The sequence below is a fragment of the Diorhabda sublineata genome, chromosome 8 (assembly GCF_026230105.1).
Source record: "Diorhabda sublineata isolate icDioSubl1.1 chromosome 8, icDioSubl1.1, whole genome shotgun sequence".
Taxonomy (NCBI): domain Eukaryota; kingdom Metazoa; phylum Arthropoda; class Insecta; order Coleoptera; family Chrysomelidae; genus Diorhabda; species Diorhabda sublineata.
This window is the reverse complement of record NC_079481.1, coordinates 23,357,917-23,379,896: the sequence shown is the minus strand read 5'-3', so window position 1 is coordinate 23,379,896 and position 21,980 is coordinate 23,357,917. Positions and strand designations below refer to the sequence as shown.

The following is a 21,980-nucleotide window of genomic DNA, read 5'->3' as shown; positions in this document are numbered from 1 at the left end:
GATAATCTGCCACCTTTTGGTATATTTCTTCTAATGTTTCTTTATATAACCTAGAAATTGTCCTACGTATAAAATCTTGAGTAGCTTTCAAATGATTTCAGTTTTTCGGTCTTGTGAATGATCCTCAGCAACTCCTTTCGTGACTACTCGATAAATGAAATATTTATTTACTCTAGCTAATTCAGCAATTTTTATTATGATCGCATTATCAGATTGATAAATATTTTCCTTTTTCAAATCTTCGAATATATTTAAAATAACTTGCTCGGTGTAATTTCATTGTCTTTATTCGCCCATGGTCTAAAGAACGCCATATTTCTATTTAGTCAAAGAAATTTATTAATTGAATGAATGTCACTAAACGACGCCACTGCATATCGCAGACTGTCTGGCAAGAATATTTTGAAGAAATTGTGTACATACTACTTCCGACAGCCTCGGTCAATAGAAATGCATTTATATTCTCATTGGTAAACACTGGAGATGATAAGTCCACGTGGACTGACGGTTTGTTGGATATTTACTGAATTTTATACGCGGAGTAAACATTATTTTTAACTCCTTAATTTGGTGTGAGTGCCGTGCGTATTTATGGAATATTAATTGTTCCTCGCATAACTGTCTCCTGCAATTGATATAGTGGATTTACCTTACGGAAAACCATATTGATGTTCTTCAAAAATATGCTTGGCTTTACTCGCCAAGCGTCTCTGTCTAATTTTAACAAGAAAGATAGCGTGCAACTACTTAATAAAAGTACATAGCATTGAAAATAAAAAAAATAAACTGTGAAATAGATCGACTGGTGATGGTCAAATATAGAACAACTATATAAAAATTATAACGGGAAATTTAAAAATACAGAATGCCGAATTCCATAAATTCTATTTAAAAACGAAAACCGAAGCAAATCGAGAATCAAATCTATATATTTAGAAAACTAACATTTTTGAAAAAAAAATTAGTATTAAAGAAAACATAAATAAAAATTAACTATTAAACTCTTTACAGAGAATGAGCACCATTAATTTATATTTTCTATTTTGAAAGTTGAAACTCTCAGTTTAATCCATAAAAAAAGATTGAAAATAATTAATAAAATTCTACAACTTTCCCAATAAGGAATAATGATCTAATAATGAAAACTATCGTGATGACAAAGCGCCAATTTGCTTATTCAACCTCTTGATATTTGTATATGTGGAAATCATTCATTATTGGTTCTAGATGGTTTGTTCTTCTTCATTTTCATTTTTTTGTCGTTATTTATTCAATTCATGCCAAGCGTTGTAGTAGTAATGGCATTTTTATTATTCATCTACTCATTGTATTGTTATCTTGATACATCTGTCTGTAAGTGAAATTTCCTTCCGTATATTCGGTTTCTATTATGGATATTCCCATATAAAATCATTACTAATCCTTCTAATTTTCATTTTCACTTCTATTTTGATTTACTTTGAAAATAATTATCATCTAATCTAAATCTAATTGAAACATCAATATAAACTTCAGTAATTGCAATTATAGATATTCAATGGTATAAACTACATTATCCTTGTAAATTAAAAATTTATTGATTTAATTAGCGCCAAATCAGGCTTTGTGAGCGTTCGTACAATTTAAACGCAATGATATGACTAAGATGCGCACCCTTGACTTTAGTCGTCGACACGTGGTACCCAAATTATTGGAATTGTTTTAGTTAAAAAAGAGTATAATGTGGAAACAATATATATTACAATGAATGTTTTCAATAGTGAAGAAAGATGTGAAGTATTTTATTCTTCACGTTAACTTTATTTCAATTAAATGCTTCAAAAGAATGAAACTTATTCTTCTTAATAAAGTTAGTGACAGCATATTGTAATGTAATTTTCCGAAAGGATTTATAATAATTTTCTACAAAACTTTATATAACATTCGAATTCATATCCTCTAAAAGTTTCACAATCCTCAAAACTGCAGTTTTGACAATTTGGTTGCGATTTGGATATATTAAGAGACTTATGATACTTTTTTGAATTACACGGTGTCATAACGAAATTTACCCAATCTAAATAACTGCAGAGGTAATAATTTATCGTAGTTATCAGTCGATTTTATTGTCTAATAATATCACTAAATACTACATATTCACGTTGTTGTTGGTTGATTGATTAGTCATGTCATATAACAAATACACGGAGTACCAACAAAAATTGCAAGCCCTACATAACAGATGATAAAAAACGTTGCCCTTTATTACAAAGTTTAAGATAGAAAGCTGTTATCATTTTGTAATATCTCTCTTTATTTCCGCATACTTTTCAGAACGTCTGATTTAAGCTTCTATGCCACTATAAAAGTATGATGCGTCTTTAGAGTCTAAAAGTTAATATACCGCCTGTTTACTTTCGTAGTCGCTTTTAAATATTTTACGTCTTAACTCAACCTTCAGCTTTGCTAACAAAATATCATTGGACGGGGCCAGATCAAGGCTATATGGTCGGTGTTTAATCCCTGTGAAGCCACATTCGAAGTACAGTACCCTTGGAAAGCGAAGCCTTATGGACGTAATAAAGTCAACCAAAAAAATACCCTCGCTTTCTCTAAATATTGCAGCCATCAATTTTTAGGTGCTTTTCATGACCTTATTCTTTTTTGGCACGGGTTCTTCTTTCCTGTGCCACTCATTGGAATTTCTCTTCGGATCATAGTAAAAGACAATAATCTCATCACCCGTTACAATTGGTTGAAATGCACTTCCTTAGTTCACATGTACGAGTATGATCGTTAGAATACTTGTTTTGGAAATCCTAGTCTGAGTTACAGTTACTGTTGATGTTAGGCGCCGCACCGGTCACATTTTCTAGACTAATTTTATGTTTTCTGGAGTAGTCCCCGCTACACCTCCCACTTTTAATCATCTTGTCCGCAGCGAAACAATTTTTAATTGATGGACACACAAGTCACAAAAAAACGCACTCTATTTACTTTATGAGACCAAGAACTCATGGACCTAACTACGTATATACGTAACATTATCTATCTACACAGTCAAATTAAAATTGCAGAAGGAGTCGAGTTACTCTTCTCTACTCTTTCATAAGATTTTCAAACTCTCTTCATCCATCGTCCATAATTTCTCATAAAATTTGGTTTGTTGAACAATGTGTTTCAATGATTTTGCATTGATTTTAAAATGATTGTTATCATTTTCTTAGTAAAGATTTATGAGCAAATAACTTGACTTGGTTGTCGACTCCGTACTGTAAAAGACCACCAATATTGTTGTATGAAAAACTACCTATTATTTCTTGAAATCATTTCCATCACACTTAATATACAATATATAAAAAGCAATCAATACTCCAATTCCTCCCTCTTAATTGATTCACATATTTCTTCTACAATTTAATACAATACAATACAATACAAATCAATACTGCAGGTTATATACTCATATTCTAAATTTTTGTCAGTTGCATAAGTTGAGTACAATACGCTGAAGACGATGTAGAGGAAAAATAGATACATTACTAGTATTACAGTGGAACTACCTCACATTTATTTGCAAACCTCGCAACTTAGAAGCCACCAGTGACTTTGTTGGTGAATTTCACCATTCCAATTATTACCCAAGCTAATTTTTTAGATGAGAACCTTTGGGGTGTCTAGCCCGACGTCCTCATTTGAACTCTAAAGATTTCGTTCTCTATAGTTATTTGAATTAAGAGATTTGATGTGCTCAGAAATGACTTTTGGCCAAGACATAGTGTAATTTAATTAATACCCTTCCTGTTTTTATTTTTAAATACGTCACCGAATTTTCCAATTTCCGTACCCGATAGTGTCATCAATTCCAGTGAATCGTGGGCAAAACGTTGAAAGTGAGCGCCCGACTTGAGAATCCAACTTTTCTTTGGGTCACCATGTATTTATTACATAACATGAAATTTCTAGACTAATCACATTTTGTAACAAAAATAACGTGAATATGTAGTATTTATTGACGTTAGTAGACAATACAATCTACTGATAACTAAAGAAAATGCTATAAATCAATCAAAGTATCGTTTTGAGTACGAGTACTATTTTTTTGTAGGATTCTACAAAAACACTTAACAACAGATCCAGATATTATTCTTGTTTATAGAAAAGATTAAGTTGTTACAACATTAATATCTTTTAATCCCTTAATCCCTAAAGAGATTATGAACATTTTTACGCAGTACAACTTTCTAACGGCTTTTTTTGTCACAAACATTTTAGTAAAAAGTATTTTCCCACATTCTCTGACAGTACAAAAGCAGAAAAAAACATCTGATTCATTTATTAAATGACTCTAAAATGACTCTAGCATACATACATCGATTCTCATTGCTGATTCTTATTGACGTGGTGAGATGGTCGATGATAATTTTGTTTTTCTTCTTTGTTTCTTCTTTGTTTTAAATTCTTTTCAAAATATTAGATATACTTCAAACCACATGATTTAGGTATTGATCTCACTAATGTTGTTTTCACATAATAATTTCCCATTTAAATTATTGCACAAACCGCGTTAAACTACTTATTTTATTATTCGATAAATAGTTTATTTGAAAGTAGTTTCGATGTTTTAATACAACGAATATGGTCAACCATCATTGGTTAGCCCGAACATACATTACAATCATCGCGGAGCGATTCTACTTTTGGTCACCATAAACGACTTTTCATTGAGAACACGGAGCGATTCCATTTGAGGTCGCTAAAGGACTTCCCTTGACTCGGTTCGGAGGTTCTTCTTTATTGAAAGTTTTTCGCTCATTGGGCCCAAAACCCATGACGTCTTCATCGTGATTGTTATTAAAAAAACTAATTTTGAAACAGAAGAGACCTAAAATCAAAAAGATTTAGAAGCATAAACATATCAAAAGGTCTAAGAAATAAGAAATTAATCGAACCATTCATCCTATTTGCAAATTTCTGTGTTTAGATTTTATTATACATGAAAGAATCTATGAATACAAACTTTTCATTATTATTACATTTTTGTGAATTCTCTCTATAATTAATTATTCTCTTTCATTATTATTTTCATTATCTAATACCTCTGTTTTCTATGATTCAATTAAAATCATTTGTTAAAATACTGGCACTTTATCAGAAGATTCATTTACGGTTTTTGTACAATTTTTAACTGGATCATATGTGAAACAAATGATAAAACTGATTCGCTTTTATTTTATTCCAGGTAAACTTTGGTTATATGGTGACTTAGCTAATGGCTTATTCACAAAATGGGTAGCTTGGTTAGCTATACCCTTTTGTTTAATTATGTGGGACGTAGGATTAACCCACTTAGTAGCACCTCAAGCATCAGGTATTCTATTAATTTCTCAGTGATTTCAATATAAACAACCAGCTTCTTTAACTTATTCATGCAAGGACAGAGCGTGGTTGTTTCAAAATGAACAATTTTGTCATGTGGTTTGATGACACTAGAACCAAATTCCAAAAGAATAGATTTTATGTTCTGAAATTTATCCTCAATGCTCATATTTTTTGTAGGTTCTGGTTTGCCGCAGATAAAAACAAGTCTACGTGGTGTCTTTATGAAAGAAGTACTTACGTATAAAACACTAATTGTTAAATGGTTGGGTATAACAGCTTCAATTGGTAGTGGATTACCATTGGGAAAAGAAGGTCCTCTGATTCATATGTCCAGTATTATTGTAACGAAAATGAGTAAATTGATGTCTTCTTTCAACGCTGTCTACGTTAATGAAAGCAAGAAAATTGAAATGCTAGGAGCGGCATGGGCTGTGGGAACAGCATGTACATTCAACGCACCAATTGGAGGTAATATCTTTTTCACTTGAAATAATGAGGCAATACTTAATATTATTTCAGAATATATTCTAGAGAATATTCGAGGATGGTGTGATAAATCATCACACCATAAAAGAAAAACTAAAAACTTGGAAAATTGGCGATACTCCAATTTCTCTAATTCGTCTGCAAAGTCTCCGTGGTAGCAATAACCTCCTCATTCGGCACTAATTTCTTACCAGTAACAGACTTTTTAAGTAAGGAAATAAACTGCACGCCAAATCTGCAGCATACGTTGGATGGGGGCAACACTAAGTGATCCAATTCAATCAATTTTACCTTGGCGTGAGCAAAAGTATTTTATAGCACGGCTCTTCTCCAAAGAGTCGATTTACATTTCACCTTGTAGAACTAAGATAACTATGGCCATTACCTGTACAGCCGATACTACAGTACTTCTTCTTCTTTGAAGCACTTTTATCAGGTGAAGTCCACTATTCCTTGGTCTCTGATATATACTAGTGGATTCATGATTCGTCAACTACCACGACAACATGGAAAAACTCCTTGGAATTATACTTTAACAGGGTAAAATACTTCTAGGAAGTGGTCTCACGGTTGGGTTTGTTGTCTGAGGTGAGCAAACGTAAGAGCCTCGCGCCGACAGCTTTCTTAATCTCAAACTTTCATATAAGATGGGCCCACGCAATTTTTTGAAATGCCTATTGCCTCGCACACCTTTAATCGACTGTGTACCAATATGAAATCGTGGATTTTGTTATGTTATTTTCCAGGGTATCCGTTTTCGGAGATCTTGGCTCGTGACTCATCAAAATCTGAAGTCAATAGAGAAATTCCATAAGTAAGAGTTTGTATTGTCTGAAATTAAGAATTTCCATATATCGCTAAAAAATGATAAATGCCGATAATTCGCGTAAGAGGTCGATAATCAACTGTTTGTATTATTTTTTCTTTTCTTGACATTTGATTCGTTAATTCGCAGTTTTCAGTGATTTGTAAACATGGAAAAATTGATCATCATTATGTGATGTAATACTTTTATTTGAGGCTTTAGCCCAACCAATATCAAAGCTGAACTAGATTCTACTCTGGGTGAGACTGCACCTTTGTTATCAACAGTAAAATATTGGATAGCGAATTTGAAAAGAGGCCGTAGGACCTACGAAGGACCAACATCGCAGTGGTCGACCAAATGAGGTGACGAATCCAGATATGTTGAAGAAAATCCACACAGCGGTACTGGATGATCGTCTACTGAAAATGTGAGAGCTTGCAGACATAATGGGCACTTTAAAAAGTGCGGTTCATCGCATATTGATTCAAAATATGGACATGAGAATTCTCTGCAAAAGATGGGTGCCGTCTTTGCTCACAATGAAACAAAAGTACCATCATGATGATGTTTCCATCGAGTGTTTGGCAATGTTTCACAGAAATAAAGCTGAATTTTTACGTCATTCTATAACTATAAATGAAACTTGTTTTCATAACTTCACATCCAAATCCAAGGAACAATCAAAACAATGGAATGAACAGGGAGAACCGGCATCGAAGGTTATAACCCTTAAATCGGCAAGGTCTTGTTTTTGGAATGCGAATGAGATAATATTAATTGATTATCTTGAAAATGAAAAAACTGTCAACAGCGCATATTATGCGAAATTATTGCAACGTTTGAGTGAGAAAATCAAGCAAAAATGGCCGCATTTGGCTAAGAAGAAAGTGTTGTTTCATTAACAACAATGCACCATTTCATACATCCGTTATTGCAATGGTCAAAATTAATTAATTATAAATTGAATTGCTATCTCATACACCCTATTCACCAGATTAAGCACCCTCAGATTATTTTCTATTCCCAGACTTGAAAAAATATCTCGTTGGTCAAAGATTTTCCAATAATGAAGAGGTAATGTCGCCAGTTAATGGGTATTTTGAGAAGCTTGACGATTCTTATTATAAAAAGGGTAAAAAAGGGAGAAAATTAATATATCTATATTTTTTCAACATTTTTGTGTTTACTTTATTGGGCCAGGTACTATCCTCATCAAAATTCTGCTCTTTTTTAAGACACTATCATATAGCGAACCACTACTACAACTTCTTGCAAACGCAAACGATTTAGAAAGTTTTTTATTTTCATTTTACAACATTATATATTTCTGACTCAGGTATATCTCAAACGACCTATTAGAATCAGATATTTATCGTTTCATGTTTATTATGATTTAGAATTGTTGTATTCATTTCTAGGTGTACTTTTCAGTGTGGAAATTACTACAGCATATTATGCGGTAAGGAATTATTGGAGAGGCTTTTTTGCTGCAGTTTGGGGTGCAACAACCTACAGATTGCTTCTGGTATGGATCGATAGAGCTAAAACCATTACAGCGGTATTTCCAAGCAATTATTATTTTGAGATTCCTTATGATCCAATAGAGCTATTTCCATTTGCATTATTAGGGTAAAGTAATAAATAAAAATACTATGCTAAATTCAAATAATTTATTTTTAAATACTTTTAGATTGATTTGTGGATTTGGAGGGTCGTTCTATATATATTGTAAACAGTGGTATGATTCTTTCGCAAATGGTAACAAGATAGTGAAGAAGATAAAACAATTCAAGTGAGTATGATATAAATTTAATTCTAAATACTTTTAGAACTATGAAGTATGATCGGAACATACATTTAATGAATCTAATATCAGCATTCACTTACGTTACATATTTTCCATCTATTAAGTTTGAGGTCGCGTTTTGGCTTATCAGTTCAATACTTTGTTTTATGAGATCTCTGCAGCACTGACATCTTCTACTTTGATTTCACAATTTGGCGCTATTTCATATAAATTATTTTGTTAGATAGGCAATATCACTCAAATTCATAATTACTACTGTCGTTGCCATCGTCACCAAAAACATCTTCAAATTCTCAATAACTTATATTAGCGTGGTGCTCAAGTTCGTTTTGAGTTAGTGGTCCTTTCGTACCCATGTTGGGTTCTAATTAATTTAATTATAACAATAATTTTGAAACCACAGAATGTGATGCACTCGACAATATCTGCGATACTACTGATACTACAATATAGACACGTAACGGAGATTCAGTTTTGGCGCATTGATAGGGACAAGTGTACGAAGAGATTTCTGTTACATAAATCAACTAAGAGATATTTTTATAACCATTTTCTTTAAGAGCCTATATATTCTATGGTATCGGATGTTTTTTAAATAATTTAAAATGATTATTGAATTAGATTAAATACAACTGGCGTTTTAGACCAGAATTCTGAAAATTGTCGTGGCAGTTAAAGTGATTGAGAGAAGAATCAAAAATAATAATAATAAATAGATATAAGGTTGTGTCATATCTTGATATGTTTTTAGTGGTCATTTTCACATTAGAGTAACTGCTTCCGATTTAGTAAAAGATAACCTACAAGAACCAGTAAGAAAATAGATGACCAACATTTTTTCAAACAAATAGAAACTGTTTCACTATAAATTGTTCCATTTTCAGCCGTTTCATTTATCCAGCGATAGTTATACTTGTCATCACTACAATTAATTGGCCTCCTGCAGTTGGACAATTCATGGCATCTGAACTGATGCCAGCAGCGCAGGTTATCAACCTCTTCAGCAATTTTACATGGAGTGGTTCTAATCTGACGCTGACGGAACAAACTGTAGTATCCCATTGGACAACACCTTGGACTGGATTTTATGCAAATCTGGCTATTTTTGGGGCGTACCAATTCACGGGTTCTATAGTAGCTTCTTCATTACCGATACCTAATGGTGTTTTCATACCTAATTTTAGAGTTGGCGCTGCTATTGGACGGATTGTAGGGGAAGCATTGAACGCTTGGTTTCCAGAAGGTACAAATTTACTTTCTCTGTCACTACTGGTAATATTGAACAAAATTTTTTTGTCTAGGGATTGGTAAGGCAAAGATTGTTCCCGGTGCATACGCGGCAGTAGGAGCAGCTGCATTCTCTGGTGCTGTAACTCACACAATGTCAGTCAGCGTTATCTTATTCGAAATGACGTCATCAGTTACATATCTCGTCCCAGTTCTAATTGCCGTTCTCATATCTAATGGTGTAGCAAGATTTCTGGCGCCTAGTGTTTATGATTTGGTAATCAGATCAAAAAAATTACCTTATTTGCCGAATCTGCTGCCAAATACTAGCAGTGAGTATCAAATTAAATATAATTCATATTAACCTACGTCTATGTACAAAATGATTCATTTATTTGAAATAATTCATATGAGATAGATATTTGAAAAAGTGGAATTCGTTTCTAAAAAGAAAACTTTTAATTACAAAAAAGGTGCCAGACAGAAACTGAAACTGAAAATGCTTCTTTAACAGTTAACATAAAGATAAGTGTAAAATTCTAAGTAAGGTGTCAAATTATATTTTATAAGTGTTTCAAATTGTTACAAATTCTCAGCTCGTAACTTATACTAGTTTTTTTTTCAGTCTCGAAAATTCCAATAATTATTTTTAATCGCTTTTTATACATATAAATAATAATGCATACCTAGCGTTTACCAATTTAGATCTATGTTATCTTTACTTTATTAATTGGTAACGCTATCATATCGAGAAATAATTTTATAGGGTGTTTAAATTTGTACATAATCACCAAATATTAACTTTACCTCTTTTCCAACCCAAGGAAAATATATTGGAAAATGTCATGTTTAGATATTTGTATAACTAGTTTACATTGGCAAATCGATAATCAACAAAGTCTTTTGGACTTTTGGAATAAACTTTATGGACTTTTGGTTCCATATGGTTTAATCAACTGAAATTAGAAAATTTAAATTTTACAAATGATTAGATTTGGAGGTTAAGAAAAACAGAAACGAAATTTGCACATCGATTCACAAGAAAATATCCCGACCTGCAAAGAAGATCGCAAAGTACTATTTGTAAAATATACAGACAATTCAGTCATGTGATAAAAACATGAAGATATCGAGATAAATTACTGCTGGTTGATGAACAAAATCTTAATATATCTACAAGGCAGATATCTAATTTCGTTAAAATTAGTCAGTTATTACTAGCACGAACTTACATAAGTTACACACTATAAATTGAATCTGATAGAAGACAGATTTTAAAACAAATTATTGACGACGACCACCAGATCATCCGTATATGCCAGTAGTCGACAAACGTATTTTAGCCAAAGATCCAAAATTTGAACATTAAAAGAATTAAAAAAAAATGGGAGCCAAATCTACTTGTTTAGTTAACCTTATTACACTAAATAAAACTTAATTTAAGTTTAAGTAAGTCAGGTTTGTATATTGTTGTTTTTAATGGTATGATTGCAATTTCTAATCAATAAAACCATGTCTCAGTCTAATCTAATGTTTATGATTGAAAAAGATTGTTCGCATATATATGTGAAACCAAAAAGGGAAATAACAGCAAACGTGAGCTTATTCAGCTAATCGAGAGAGTCGGGAATACTATTCCAAGCGTTGAAAATGATCACGTCTTCCTTTTCCAGATCATTCAAAGCAAACCACTTGTGTTGTGAACTAAGATCACATTTTTCCTTCTCCAATTTCTCCAATTCACCACAAAGACATTCGTATTTAGAGTACCAAATTTTTTCTTTTCTTGGGGATTTTTCAGCATGTTCGGAGAGTGAAAGAATGATTTATTTCAAAATCATAAGCATAATAAATAATCTCTTCTCAAATATTATTACTTCTTCTAGCGTCGAAAAAATTAAGTTTCCTTTCTCTACTTATATTTTAACTTGAAGAAAAAATTACGCATATTTTCGATTTATAGAGTAATTTCAATTTATCAAAATAAGATTTAAATTTGTCCTTAGCAAGTTTTTTTGATTGAAAATATTATTGCAGTCTGAGATTAACGAAATATAACACATTAAAGTTTTTGAGTGATTCTAGTGAGATTTTGATCATTTCCATTCTTTACCTTTCTACGATATTCACCCACATTTTTATGTAGAAAAGCTCCGCTTCTGTGATATACCTATTTGGAAATTGAGGTAATGTGAAACGACAAGATACTTTAACATAATCTCTATCAAGTATGCTGAAGTGGCTCTAAATATAGTCTTTTTCTATTTATTAATGAAAAATGTTGTTTCTTATAATTGAAGATCAATAGTTGAAAGATGGTGTAGTAGATAAAGGCTCTTTAATGAAATAACGATGAAACGAAATGTTTTTTGCAATCTCTGATTGTTTTACTTTTTTTCATGCATTTGAACGAAGAGTAAAAAGGGTAAGTTTTTTATCACGTTACTCGGAATATCTCTCATATAGATGACGCTATCTCCTGAACTTTGTGTTCAGAAAGAAAATATTAATTTCTTCTGAAGATTTCATGATTGATATATATACCTATAAAAAATCAAATTCATATATGCTTCTATGAACGTTGACTGTTAGCAAATTTTCGGATAATTTCACAATTCATTACATCGGTATATAACTTTTACGGCTTACTCGCAAAACATCATGATAAAACATGAGTAAAACTTCAAACGCATAGTAATGAATAAAACATTTAAGTAGAATTTTTTAGTATATAATTCCCTTCCTGCTCCACATATTACGGTTAATCATATCTCAGTGCCGTAAATAACCTTTTCTGCACCCTGTGCGAGCTTCTATAATTGCCCCTTTATTTTTTTACATATTATAAGTACCCTAGGTAGAGCAATGCTATGTACAGGCCTACTTTATTTCATTTATAAAGGGTGATCAAATAAAGCACAAGGACCATTGTGTTTGTGGACCAATTATCTGATATTTTGAAAGAAAAATCTATTTTTTTAAGAACTAAAACTGATGTGAGCAAACAAGCAGACGAGCCTCCTATACTAACGACTGTGTCTCACTCACTAAAACTCAAACACATGTTCACTAAAGCAAATGCGTTGCCCAACCTAATACTTAAGATTTAATTTTTGGGCCACTTCATACGTCTAGGATAAAGTAACACCCTGTACTACTTGTTATTGTAGTTTTGAATAAGGAAGGTGCATAATATAAATTGCGTTTAAGTGTGAATTGATGAAAAAACGTTTATTCGAAAATATTTGCACAACTAATCACAACATCACGATACATTAAATGAGTTCAGATAGTAAAGATTTATTAACATCAGAAGGGTCGGCAGAGATACGCTCGTGCGCTGCCAAAAATAAGCGAGATGTTTTGTCCAATTTAACAGACGTTTTTGATGATGATGATACTGGCATTTAGGTACGTATGTTTTGGAATCGAATTCTAGGGGCGCAGCAGGAGCTTATCAAAGGCAAATCGAAAAAATAATAGTCCTGTCTGGTCTGGCAATTCTCCCGCCCCCAGAGTTTACGTCCAGGCACTGGTAGTACCGTCCTATTTACGGCATTGCATTGTCTTCTGTTTTAAAAATGTAACGCAGATGTAGATACGGTTAATCCAATTTCAAGCAGTCAACTTAATCAGTAGCCAAACGTCGGCTCTTTTTCTATATTCAATTTCGTATATTAAATTATTACAAACTGATTAATGATTGATACTCAGGACATCAGCGCAATGTTTCTATCATAAAAAAGTTCAAACCAATTACGCACGGTACAATCAATTACAGAATCGTTACGTAAAAGGTGCAAACATGCACAACAAAGTTCTATGCATGTTTGTGAGGTTTTATGGCAATTTTTATAGTAAAAAAGCATAAAAAATTCCTCTAAAAATTTTCGGATTTTCATGAAATTCAGCATAAAACCTCAAAACTCAAAAGTCATTTGTGTGGGAGTATGCTTTTAACCTGAGGGTGAATGCCACCCTTTCTCGGAAGAGTTATTGGAAGTAAGCTCACTTCACAAATCGCTAAATGAAGAAATTTTTAGTAAAAAATATTGTATATTATATATATATATATATATATATATATATATATATATATATATATATATATATATATATATATATATATAAGTTAGCGACGAATTTAGTTAATTCCTTTATCTGCAATATTACCGAGTTGTGCCCCGTTGAATTTCAATTCCCAGTTGAAATTTTGAGACATCTCTATGTTACATAACACTAGTGAAGCATTCAATTTTTTCGAGAATATTTGTGAAACAGCTTGCATAAAAATTGACAAAGTCATAATGGAAATAAATGTATAATTGTATACATAAATGTGGACAGAGCTTTAGAACCTGCCGCATAATCATCAATATATTTTGATTGAGTGTTCACTTCGAAGTACGACTGTAATTTACACATTTGAGATCCAGTATATTAATTAATTTTAATTTTTTATATTAATTGTGTTAACTTGTTTCAAAAAAATATAATTTGCATTTTGGGGGATAAAGGAATATTTAACATGTACTATTCAATATTTATTTTATTCATACAAACGATATTTAGCTCAGATATTTGTTTCTTCGAATTTATTAAATTGGATAGTTTTCTCTCACTATCCCTACACCAATATCGTTTACTGTAAAAAATACTTGAACAGTATCATTGCGACAATTACTGACGATAATTAGGTAACCATTATATTCTGGAATGAAAGTTATCTTAATGAATTATTCACACCAATTTACTTAAGAATTTTACTATCTACTACTTCTTTATCAATGGATCACAAAAAAACAAAATCTTTAAAGAATTGATGATTTAGAGGATCGTTTGGAAATGTTCAGGCAATCTAAAAATAATTGTTTGCATCGAATGTCACCATAAAATTTAGATTCATCACTACACACTTAAATCAAACCAACACTTATCTGAGTGTACTGGACTTGACAAAATCCATCTAAAATGAGCCAAAACGCATCCATCAGGAGGCAAGTTGAGGCATATGTATACACAAGCATATTGTTCATAGACTATTTGGTAAAAGCAAAAAAAATGACAGTATGTATTACTGTAGATTATTCCACAGATTGATGATGATCAAATTTGGATTGCTGTTTTCAAATCTGAAAAATGCCCCAAAGAGGAAGTATCCATCAAGAGGAAGCCTTCGATAAAGCAAAAACCCACTATATTATAAAAATTGTAAAGGTTGGTCAAGAAAACAATCTTGTTAAATGAAACGAAAATTGACTAAATAAATTTTTTCCGGTAATTTTTTTACTGATGTTTCTTGTTTAATCAGATGCTCCACCATATAGTTCATAGCCCTATTGACTAGTGGTCTTACACAGATCCTGTAGCATACAGGGAAACCATGCTTGACTTAAATAAACATATTTTATCAATGGAATTATTTATAAATATTATAGAAAGCCTTCTGATCGCGCAATTGTTCGTGTTTTTCAATTAAATGAATTGCATATAACATTTTATTCGTTGAAACTAAATTAGAGAATCAGAATAGCACAAATTTTATTTAATATAACTAAAAACGATTTGATGTTTCTCTCCAATATAAGCTATTTTCTCAAAAATCTCGAAATTTCAAATTAACTTATAAATGAAAATTATTTTCAGGTATTTACGATGTATATGTCGAAGATTTCATGAGAACAGACATTAAATATTTGAATTTGACTATGAATCACGGTCAATTGAAAGAACTACTCATGAATAACAAAAAGATTAATGTATTTCCACTTGTCGACCATCCTCAAACAATGACATTGCTCGGTTCGATCACGAGACCAGAGCTAATAATGCTGATAGACAATCAAATTGGTACAGTTCAAAGGAGACAGTTCCTGCCTACCCCAATGGTTGAAAGACGGGAAGATTCTTTTGACAACATTGAATATATTCAATCAATGAGAAAACGGTCGGTTCCTAATTTAGACGACTCCAGTGATTCAGAAAGAGAGGACGATATAAGGAATGAGGATAAAATTACTGTACATCCAGGAATGACAGAAATGAAAGAAATAAAAGCTGATACTGTGGAAGTAAGTAGTTTTCCCACAATTTATATTCATGAAATACACATTATTTTATTATACAACGTGTAGCTCGATTTCCTATGAGCTAAATTGTGAGGTTACACTATTTTCAAATCAAATGTCGTAATTAGTATCGAATAGTGGTGTAAGACTGTAAGATTTATATACTTATTTAAATTGAAGTGCCTCATATTACCCTGTCCTAGACTGAATTAGATAACAATTGGTTGGATTAGATTGAATTAGAATATCAAGCTTAGGTGGATCCTATCAGAGCTAAAAAGCTTTTGTTAGAATACTGCTGCTAGAGAGGGACAGAACAATTTATTCCAAAATTTCTTGATCTGAATTAATTCAAAGTCTTCGACGTCATATTCTTCTAAAGGAATATAAATCAACATTAAAGTTATTGTATTTCATCAAATAATTCTCAGACTTCCGTTTTCGGAATTTATTATTTCAAAACTACAATATCCGAGAACGGTTTCACGAGAGAGTAGTTTGGTAGTCAATCTTCAGCTATGGTTATTATATTATTACTTTCTACCACTTTTCTGATGTCATCAATCAAAATAGATAAATCTGATAAATTAGTTTGAATCTTCTTATGAAAAAAACACAAAAACCCTTAAACAAACCGAAGAAAGTTACGCAAATGAAAAATTGTTTTGTCAGCCAATGAGGTCATGGCTACAGTGTTTTGGGATTTCAATGGTGCGAAAGTTGATTTGGTCACACATTTAGCTTTTGCAAAAACAATTAGCTGAATTATGTTACGCTTTATTACCTTACCTGCTATTTCCTCTGATCTGGCTTCCTTCCATTATGTTCTGTTGCCAAATTTCAAAAACAAAAAAATTGAAAACTCGCCTATGTTTGGAATATAAAATATTTTCTATTTCTACGCTATAATACCAGAGCCCGTAGTTAAAATTATTGAGTGTTAAATTGAAAGGGTAAATGGATCACTTTAAAATTTATGTTGAAAGTCGCTTTATCCACTTACAACTGAATAAATACCGTTATTCATCAGATTATGTCAATACAAGAAATATTTTTAATTTGATTTTCTAATACAGGAAGCGAGAAACCAGATAATGCAGAAATGGGCACCAATAAAACGACCAACAACATTACCAGCTCCAAAATCTCCTCTTCCGGAAAGAAGATCGCCACTTCCTTCAAGAAGAGGAGCTACATCATTATTAAATTTAGAAATAGTAAGTTTTTTTCAGCAATTATATGAATTGAATATTAAAAATGTTTATTTTATAGCCATCTATCCGAATAAGCGATCTTCCAGCCACGGATCAGAAAACATGGGAAGAAAATCAATTGAAACAACAAGTAGACTTCACAATGTGTCATATAGATCCGGCCCCGTTCCAGTTAGTCGAAAGGACGTCTCTATTAAAAGTCCATTCGCTTTTTTCTCTGTTAGCCATCAACTTTGCATACGTTACTTCAATTGGTAAATTAATAGGTGTAGTAGGATTGAAAGAATTGAGATGTGCTATAGAAGATGCCAATAGTGGAAACCCACCTAAAAGAGCTGATAAATCTCTTAAATTTGACATTTCTGTACCGCCAACACCGACGCCATTAACTCCGGTGATTTCTGTAGTACCGCCAACAGATTCAGGAATTCATGGGACAAATATAGATAAAATCGATTATATCGATGCGTAGAATTTGATTCTCATAAATTAAGATAATGGATTAGAAAGAAAATATTTATAAATAAGTATATCCATTTGGATAAGAAGATTCGCTATATTATTTAGCTATAAATTAGGTATTTATAAAGATAATTACTACATAAGTACGGATTATATTATTAGGTAATAGTCTTGGATTTCCCATTAAGTAAGTTTTTAAATCCGATAAAACTTTAAAATGTGGAAAATAACAAAAAATCAAATTAAAAAGAAAACGCTATCAAAAGCATTAACATTTGAAATTGATTGCAATTATATGACCCCAGTGGCATTCTAGACACCTAATTCTGGAATACTTTTTCGAGCATAGCTGGTATATGTTACGAAATACCGAAAAAAATTTCATTTCAGTAATTCGATGGTTACAGTCGCTCTATGGCAACCCTTTAACCCTTTTTAAACCACATCCATATTTGCAATTAAACAAATTCTGATTGTGATCCATTAACCGTGTCATAATGGCTGTAAAACAAGCCATTGGGCTTAAATTTTTGTAAATATTTTTAATTTTTTCTATTACTATAATTTTTTAGTCCTTAATTCGTTTTTAGGCAGTATCTTGCAATGCAGCCATTCTTCTCTTGACATCCCTTTCTTTTTCATTCCTTTTGATATTTTCCACTCTCTTTCGATCCATTCTCTTCGGATAGCCCACTCTTTTCGATATTACTACTTCTGTTAGTATTGATTCATTATAAAATGCTTATATTTTATTATTTGTACTTCTCTTCTCTTGCCATAAGATCGTTCCCACATATATAACTTGTTTTGTAGCGTCTTATTCAGAACCCAAATTTCACTTCCATAGAGGTATGTCTTATTACTTTATTATATAGTTTTTCTTTCGTAGTTTTGTATACCTGCTTTGGTATAGCCCTCTTGTCTTCTACTCGTAGCTAATCAGAAATAAATTTTTACTTCTTCGTCACATTTATCGATAATCAAGACACCTTAATACACGTAGTTTATTATTTCTTTTTTACTTATTTTTTCTGCGGTAAGGAATTTCTAGTTCCGATATTTTATTTTTTTTTTTGGAGTTATTGAGTTTCATTTTTCTTCCATTCATATACAGGGCCATCTTCTTGGCTACAATAATTATTTATTGGTCTGCTATTACTATTAGATCTTTTTTTCCATTAGTTAAGCTAAGTAAAAAATATAAGTGTTTCAGCAGTTAATAGTATGCTCACTTTGAAAGTACTCAACCAGAAATTCCCATTCAACCAAAAAAGACACGACCAGCATCAGATAGTAAGGTTCCTTACTTTTTGAAGAGCCTTCATATTAAACGATTTTTGTATAGTTGTACAGTACACCATAATAATTATTAGTTTACTTACTTAAACCTCTTAATTATACGAATCAAATGAAACATTAGTCTCAAAGTAGACTTCCCGCTGAAATGGATTAACTTTTTTCTTTCGATAATTATCTACAAGTAGGAGTGAATAGAAAAATCAAACGAATGTTTATGACAAACATTTGAAATCAATTATCTTATTATCTTCATCTGACTACAACCCCTGAATATTATTATGTTATCTTTGTCGTTCCTTGACGGATATACTTTGTGCAAGTTCTGAGACAAATTTTTACTTCTGTGTTCACATTTTAAGTCAGCAAATACAACAAACCTAATTTCTAGATGGTAATTTATTGGAAATCCGAAGACGTCGTTTTAATCTAAAGTTAATTCAAGACTTGTTAACTAAGAAACCTTCATAAGTAATTCTGCTGGTAGTGATAGTTCAAAACATCCAAATTGGATCCAAAACCCAGTTCGAGCCTTATAACTTGATGTTATTTTCTGTAAATTTTCAGTTTCCTCGGTATTTGGCTTTTTTACAGTCCCTAAACTAGATAGTGGATAAAGATTCAGGGGCGCAGCATGTTTCAAATTAAAGCAGAAGGTACAAAGAACAATAATTTGAGAGCCGCTCAGCTGTAATGAAATTTAATTTTTCGTATTTTCCACCATATTTTTGTGGATGAACAACAACTATCCCTTGAATAAAAAAATATTTTTCCTGTAGAAAGTGTCTATCCTTTCTAGTTGCCAAATAAAAGTGCTAGTCATACAATTGTTAGCATTCATTCCATTTTAAATTATATAATTTATTTCTTTGTGATTGAACAATCTAAGATCATAAGAAAGATCACATTAAGTTTCTGAAACACTTTATTTATACTATATTGTAATAGTAACAGATCGTGTAATGGTGGCAGTAAACAAAATGTCCAATATAACACAAAGGAGGAAAGTTTTTCATAATTGTAAAGATATAAGGTACACACTAATAAGGTGTACGTCTCTATCTATAATCTTCATTTTCCGAAGATACTGAAATCATTCCTTTATCGTGCAAAAAATTAATTTGGTAGCTAATTATTCACGTCAATTATATACCAATATAATTTTATCAAAAACATTGATTAAACTGCAATGATTTCCATATTGTCTAGAACTTCTTATTATTTTTTTGACCGATAGAATCAAAGAAAACACAAATTTGATTTTTTATGCCAAAAGTTTCATAAAATATTTTATCAAGGCATTGAATAATGAAATTGAGTAGTATTAGATGTATCATCTAATATTCGCTATTATCCGGAGTATTAACTGATATTAAAAATAACTTACCCATTTGTCGGATGACAAATTATTAAAGCATATTAAAGAAAATTGAGAGAGAAAGAAATGCTCTATTGTTAAAAAATTAGACAAAAGCTTGTAAAAACTTAAGAAACAAACATACAAGTAACTAAATAAAGACAAAAATTAAATGAAATCTTAATAAGCTCCGGGACGCATTCAGGCAGAATCTACCATTGATTAGCAATAGGCTATAAATTAAGGTCTCTCATTGGTTGTTGCTAATCGCTGGTACGTTTTGTACAAACATTGCTAATCGCGGGTAGATTTTGTCTCCCTGGGAATACTATGCGCACTATTGCCAATAGGAGGTAGGATTTGCCTTGACGTTGCTAATCAGCGGTATGTTTTATTTAAACATGAGATAGCTTTATACAATTATTAATCACTCACATAAAATGAATCCGTTACACAACATTGAAACGATTTTTGTAAAATGAACATAATCAACCCTTTTAGTGTTCATATTAAGTTATGATGCGTGTTTATGGGAACGAAGTTCATTGTGATTGTTTCTTGGGGGAAACAGGAGAATTTTTAAGTGGGAGATGATATGTTTTAGGAATTGTCCTCATGAAAGACAAATTTTACTCGGTGGGCCTTTATAGCGTTAATTTATATTAGTGCCAGCCTTCACTCACCGTGCCCTTGAAAAGCTTTTTATTAAGTATTTGAGAATATCAATTACGATTTTTTAAGCAATATTATGAGAATAACATATGCTAAATCAGCCGAGTTTGGATTAAACAAGGCGGCCACTCTCCTGTGGCCACAAGGTCTCCATCAAGTCATTGTATGTTCGTTCAACTTGACACGCCATCTATTAGTTCCGGTGTTAATCACCTCTATGGATATTTGTAATTTCATATTAGCTTCTTCGTGGATTTTTCCGTCGGCCAAAATGGCTGTATCATCAGCAAGCCTTGCAATTGTATTCAGGGTAGTAAGTAAATAGAGTATAGGGCCTAGTACACTACCTCGTGGTACTCCTGCTTTTATTTCTGTTAGATGAGAGAATACTTCTTCCTGTTTTACTCCAATCTGTTCAATATATTTTAGTAGTTCTGAATATTGCCGTGGTAGGAACTTAGCTTGTTATTTAGGCCCTTATGTCAAAGATTATCAAAAGTCTCGTCTAGGAAAGCAGCAGAGCACACTTTGTTTTCCTTTTTCCTTTTCGATTACGTCTGTAATTCTATGAACTTAATCGATGGTTGAGTGCTTTTCTCGAAAACCAAATTGATGGAATGATGTTCTTTTCATCTATTATATGTTTTAGCATCTTACTAACATTAAAATATTTGTACTGTCATTTCATGTAACTTGCATTATCCAGTTTTTGAGAAAAAATGTTGTAAAACTTTTTGCTTCGAATTTTCTCTGATTAAAACATAACAAAAATTTCGAATAACTAACTATTTTGTATTATATTGTATTTATTGTAAAAACTGTATAATATTAATCTAAAATAAAAACACATTAGTATATATTTTGCTAAAGTAATGTTTATGATTATGCTTAAAATCGTTCATTCCATTGATTTAATATTTATTCTAAGCCTTTCAGCATTGTTAGAATTATCGGGAAGCCTAGTTGTTTTCAGTAAAGCACAATAGTTGTGATATATCCAACATTAAGACATTTTTTAATTACCATTATAAAAATTTTGAAAAATGTTTTTTTTTATTCTCCTCACCTCTTTGTACTTGTAACAAACAAATTTATAAGAATAACCAACATAGTGGACATCAAGAACGTTTGATAGTGACAGTTTGAATCACTTGATCATAATTCAACGAGTAAAATATGGAGGAGGGTAGAGGTAATAAGAACCATCTCGGTGTATCGAAAA

General features: G+C 31.7%; 1 protein-coding gene across 3 annotated transcripts in view; it reads left to right on the top strand.

Moving 5' to 3' along the window:
• Window positions 1–21,761, top strand: part of LOC130448358 (chloride channel protein 2-like) — a 56,214-nt gene extending 34,453 nt beyond the window's left edge. For 2 of the 3 annotated variants that reach the window (XM_056785711.1, XM_056785710.1), the window contains exons 4-12: window positions 5,222–5,350; window positions 5,539–5,829; window positions 8,074–8,284; window positions 8,346–8,447; window positions 9,347–9,705; window positions 9,764–10,021; window positions 15,336–15,760; window positions 16,834–16,974; window positions 17,030–21,761. In XM_056785711.1, the coding sequence (XP_056641689.1) occupies window positions 5,222–5,350; window positions 5,539–5,829; window positions 8,074–8,284; window positions 8,346–8,447; window positions 9,347–9,705; window positions 9,764–10,021; window positions 15,336–15,760; window positions 16,834–16,974; window positions 17,030–17,443 (2,330 nt within the window). In that variant the 3' untranslated portion in view covers window positions 17,444–21,761. The remainder of the gene's footprint in view (window positions 1–5,221; window positions 5,351–5,538; window positions 5,830–8,073; window positions 8,285–8,345; window positions 8,448–9,346; window positions 9,706–9,763; window positions 10,022–15,335; window positions 15,761–16,833; window positions 16,975–17,029) is intronic. The other variant, XR_008910317.1, reaches the window with a different exon arrangement.
• Window positions 21,762–21,980: the final 219 nt, after the last annotated feature.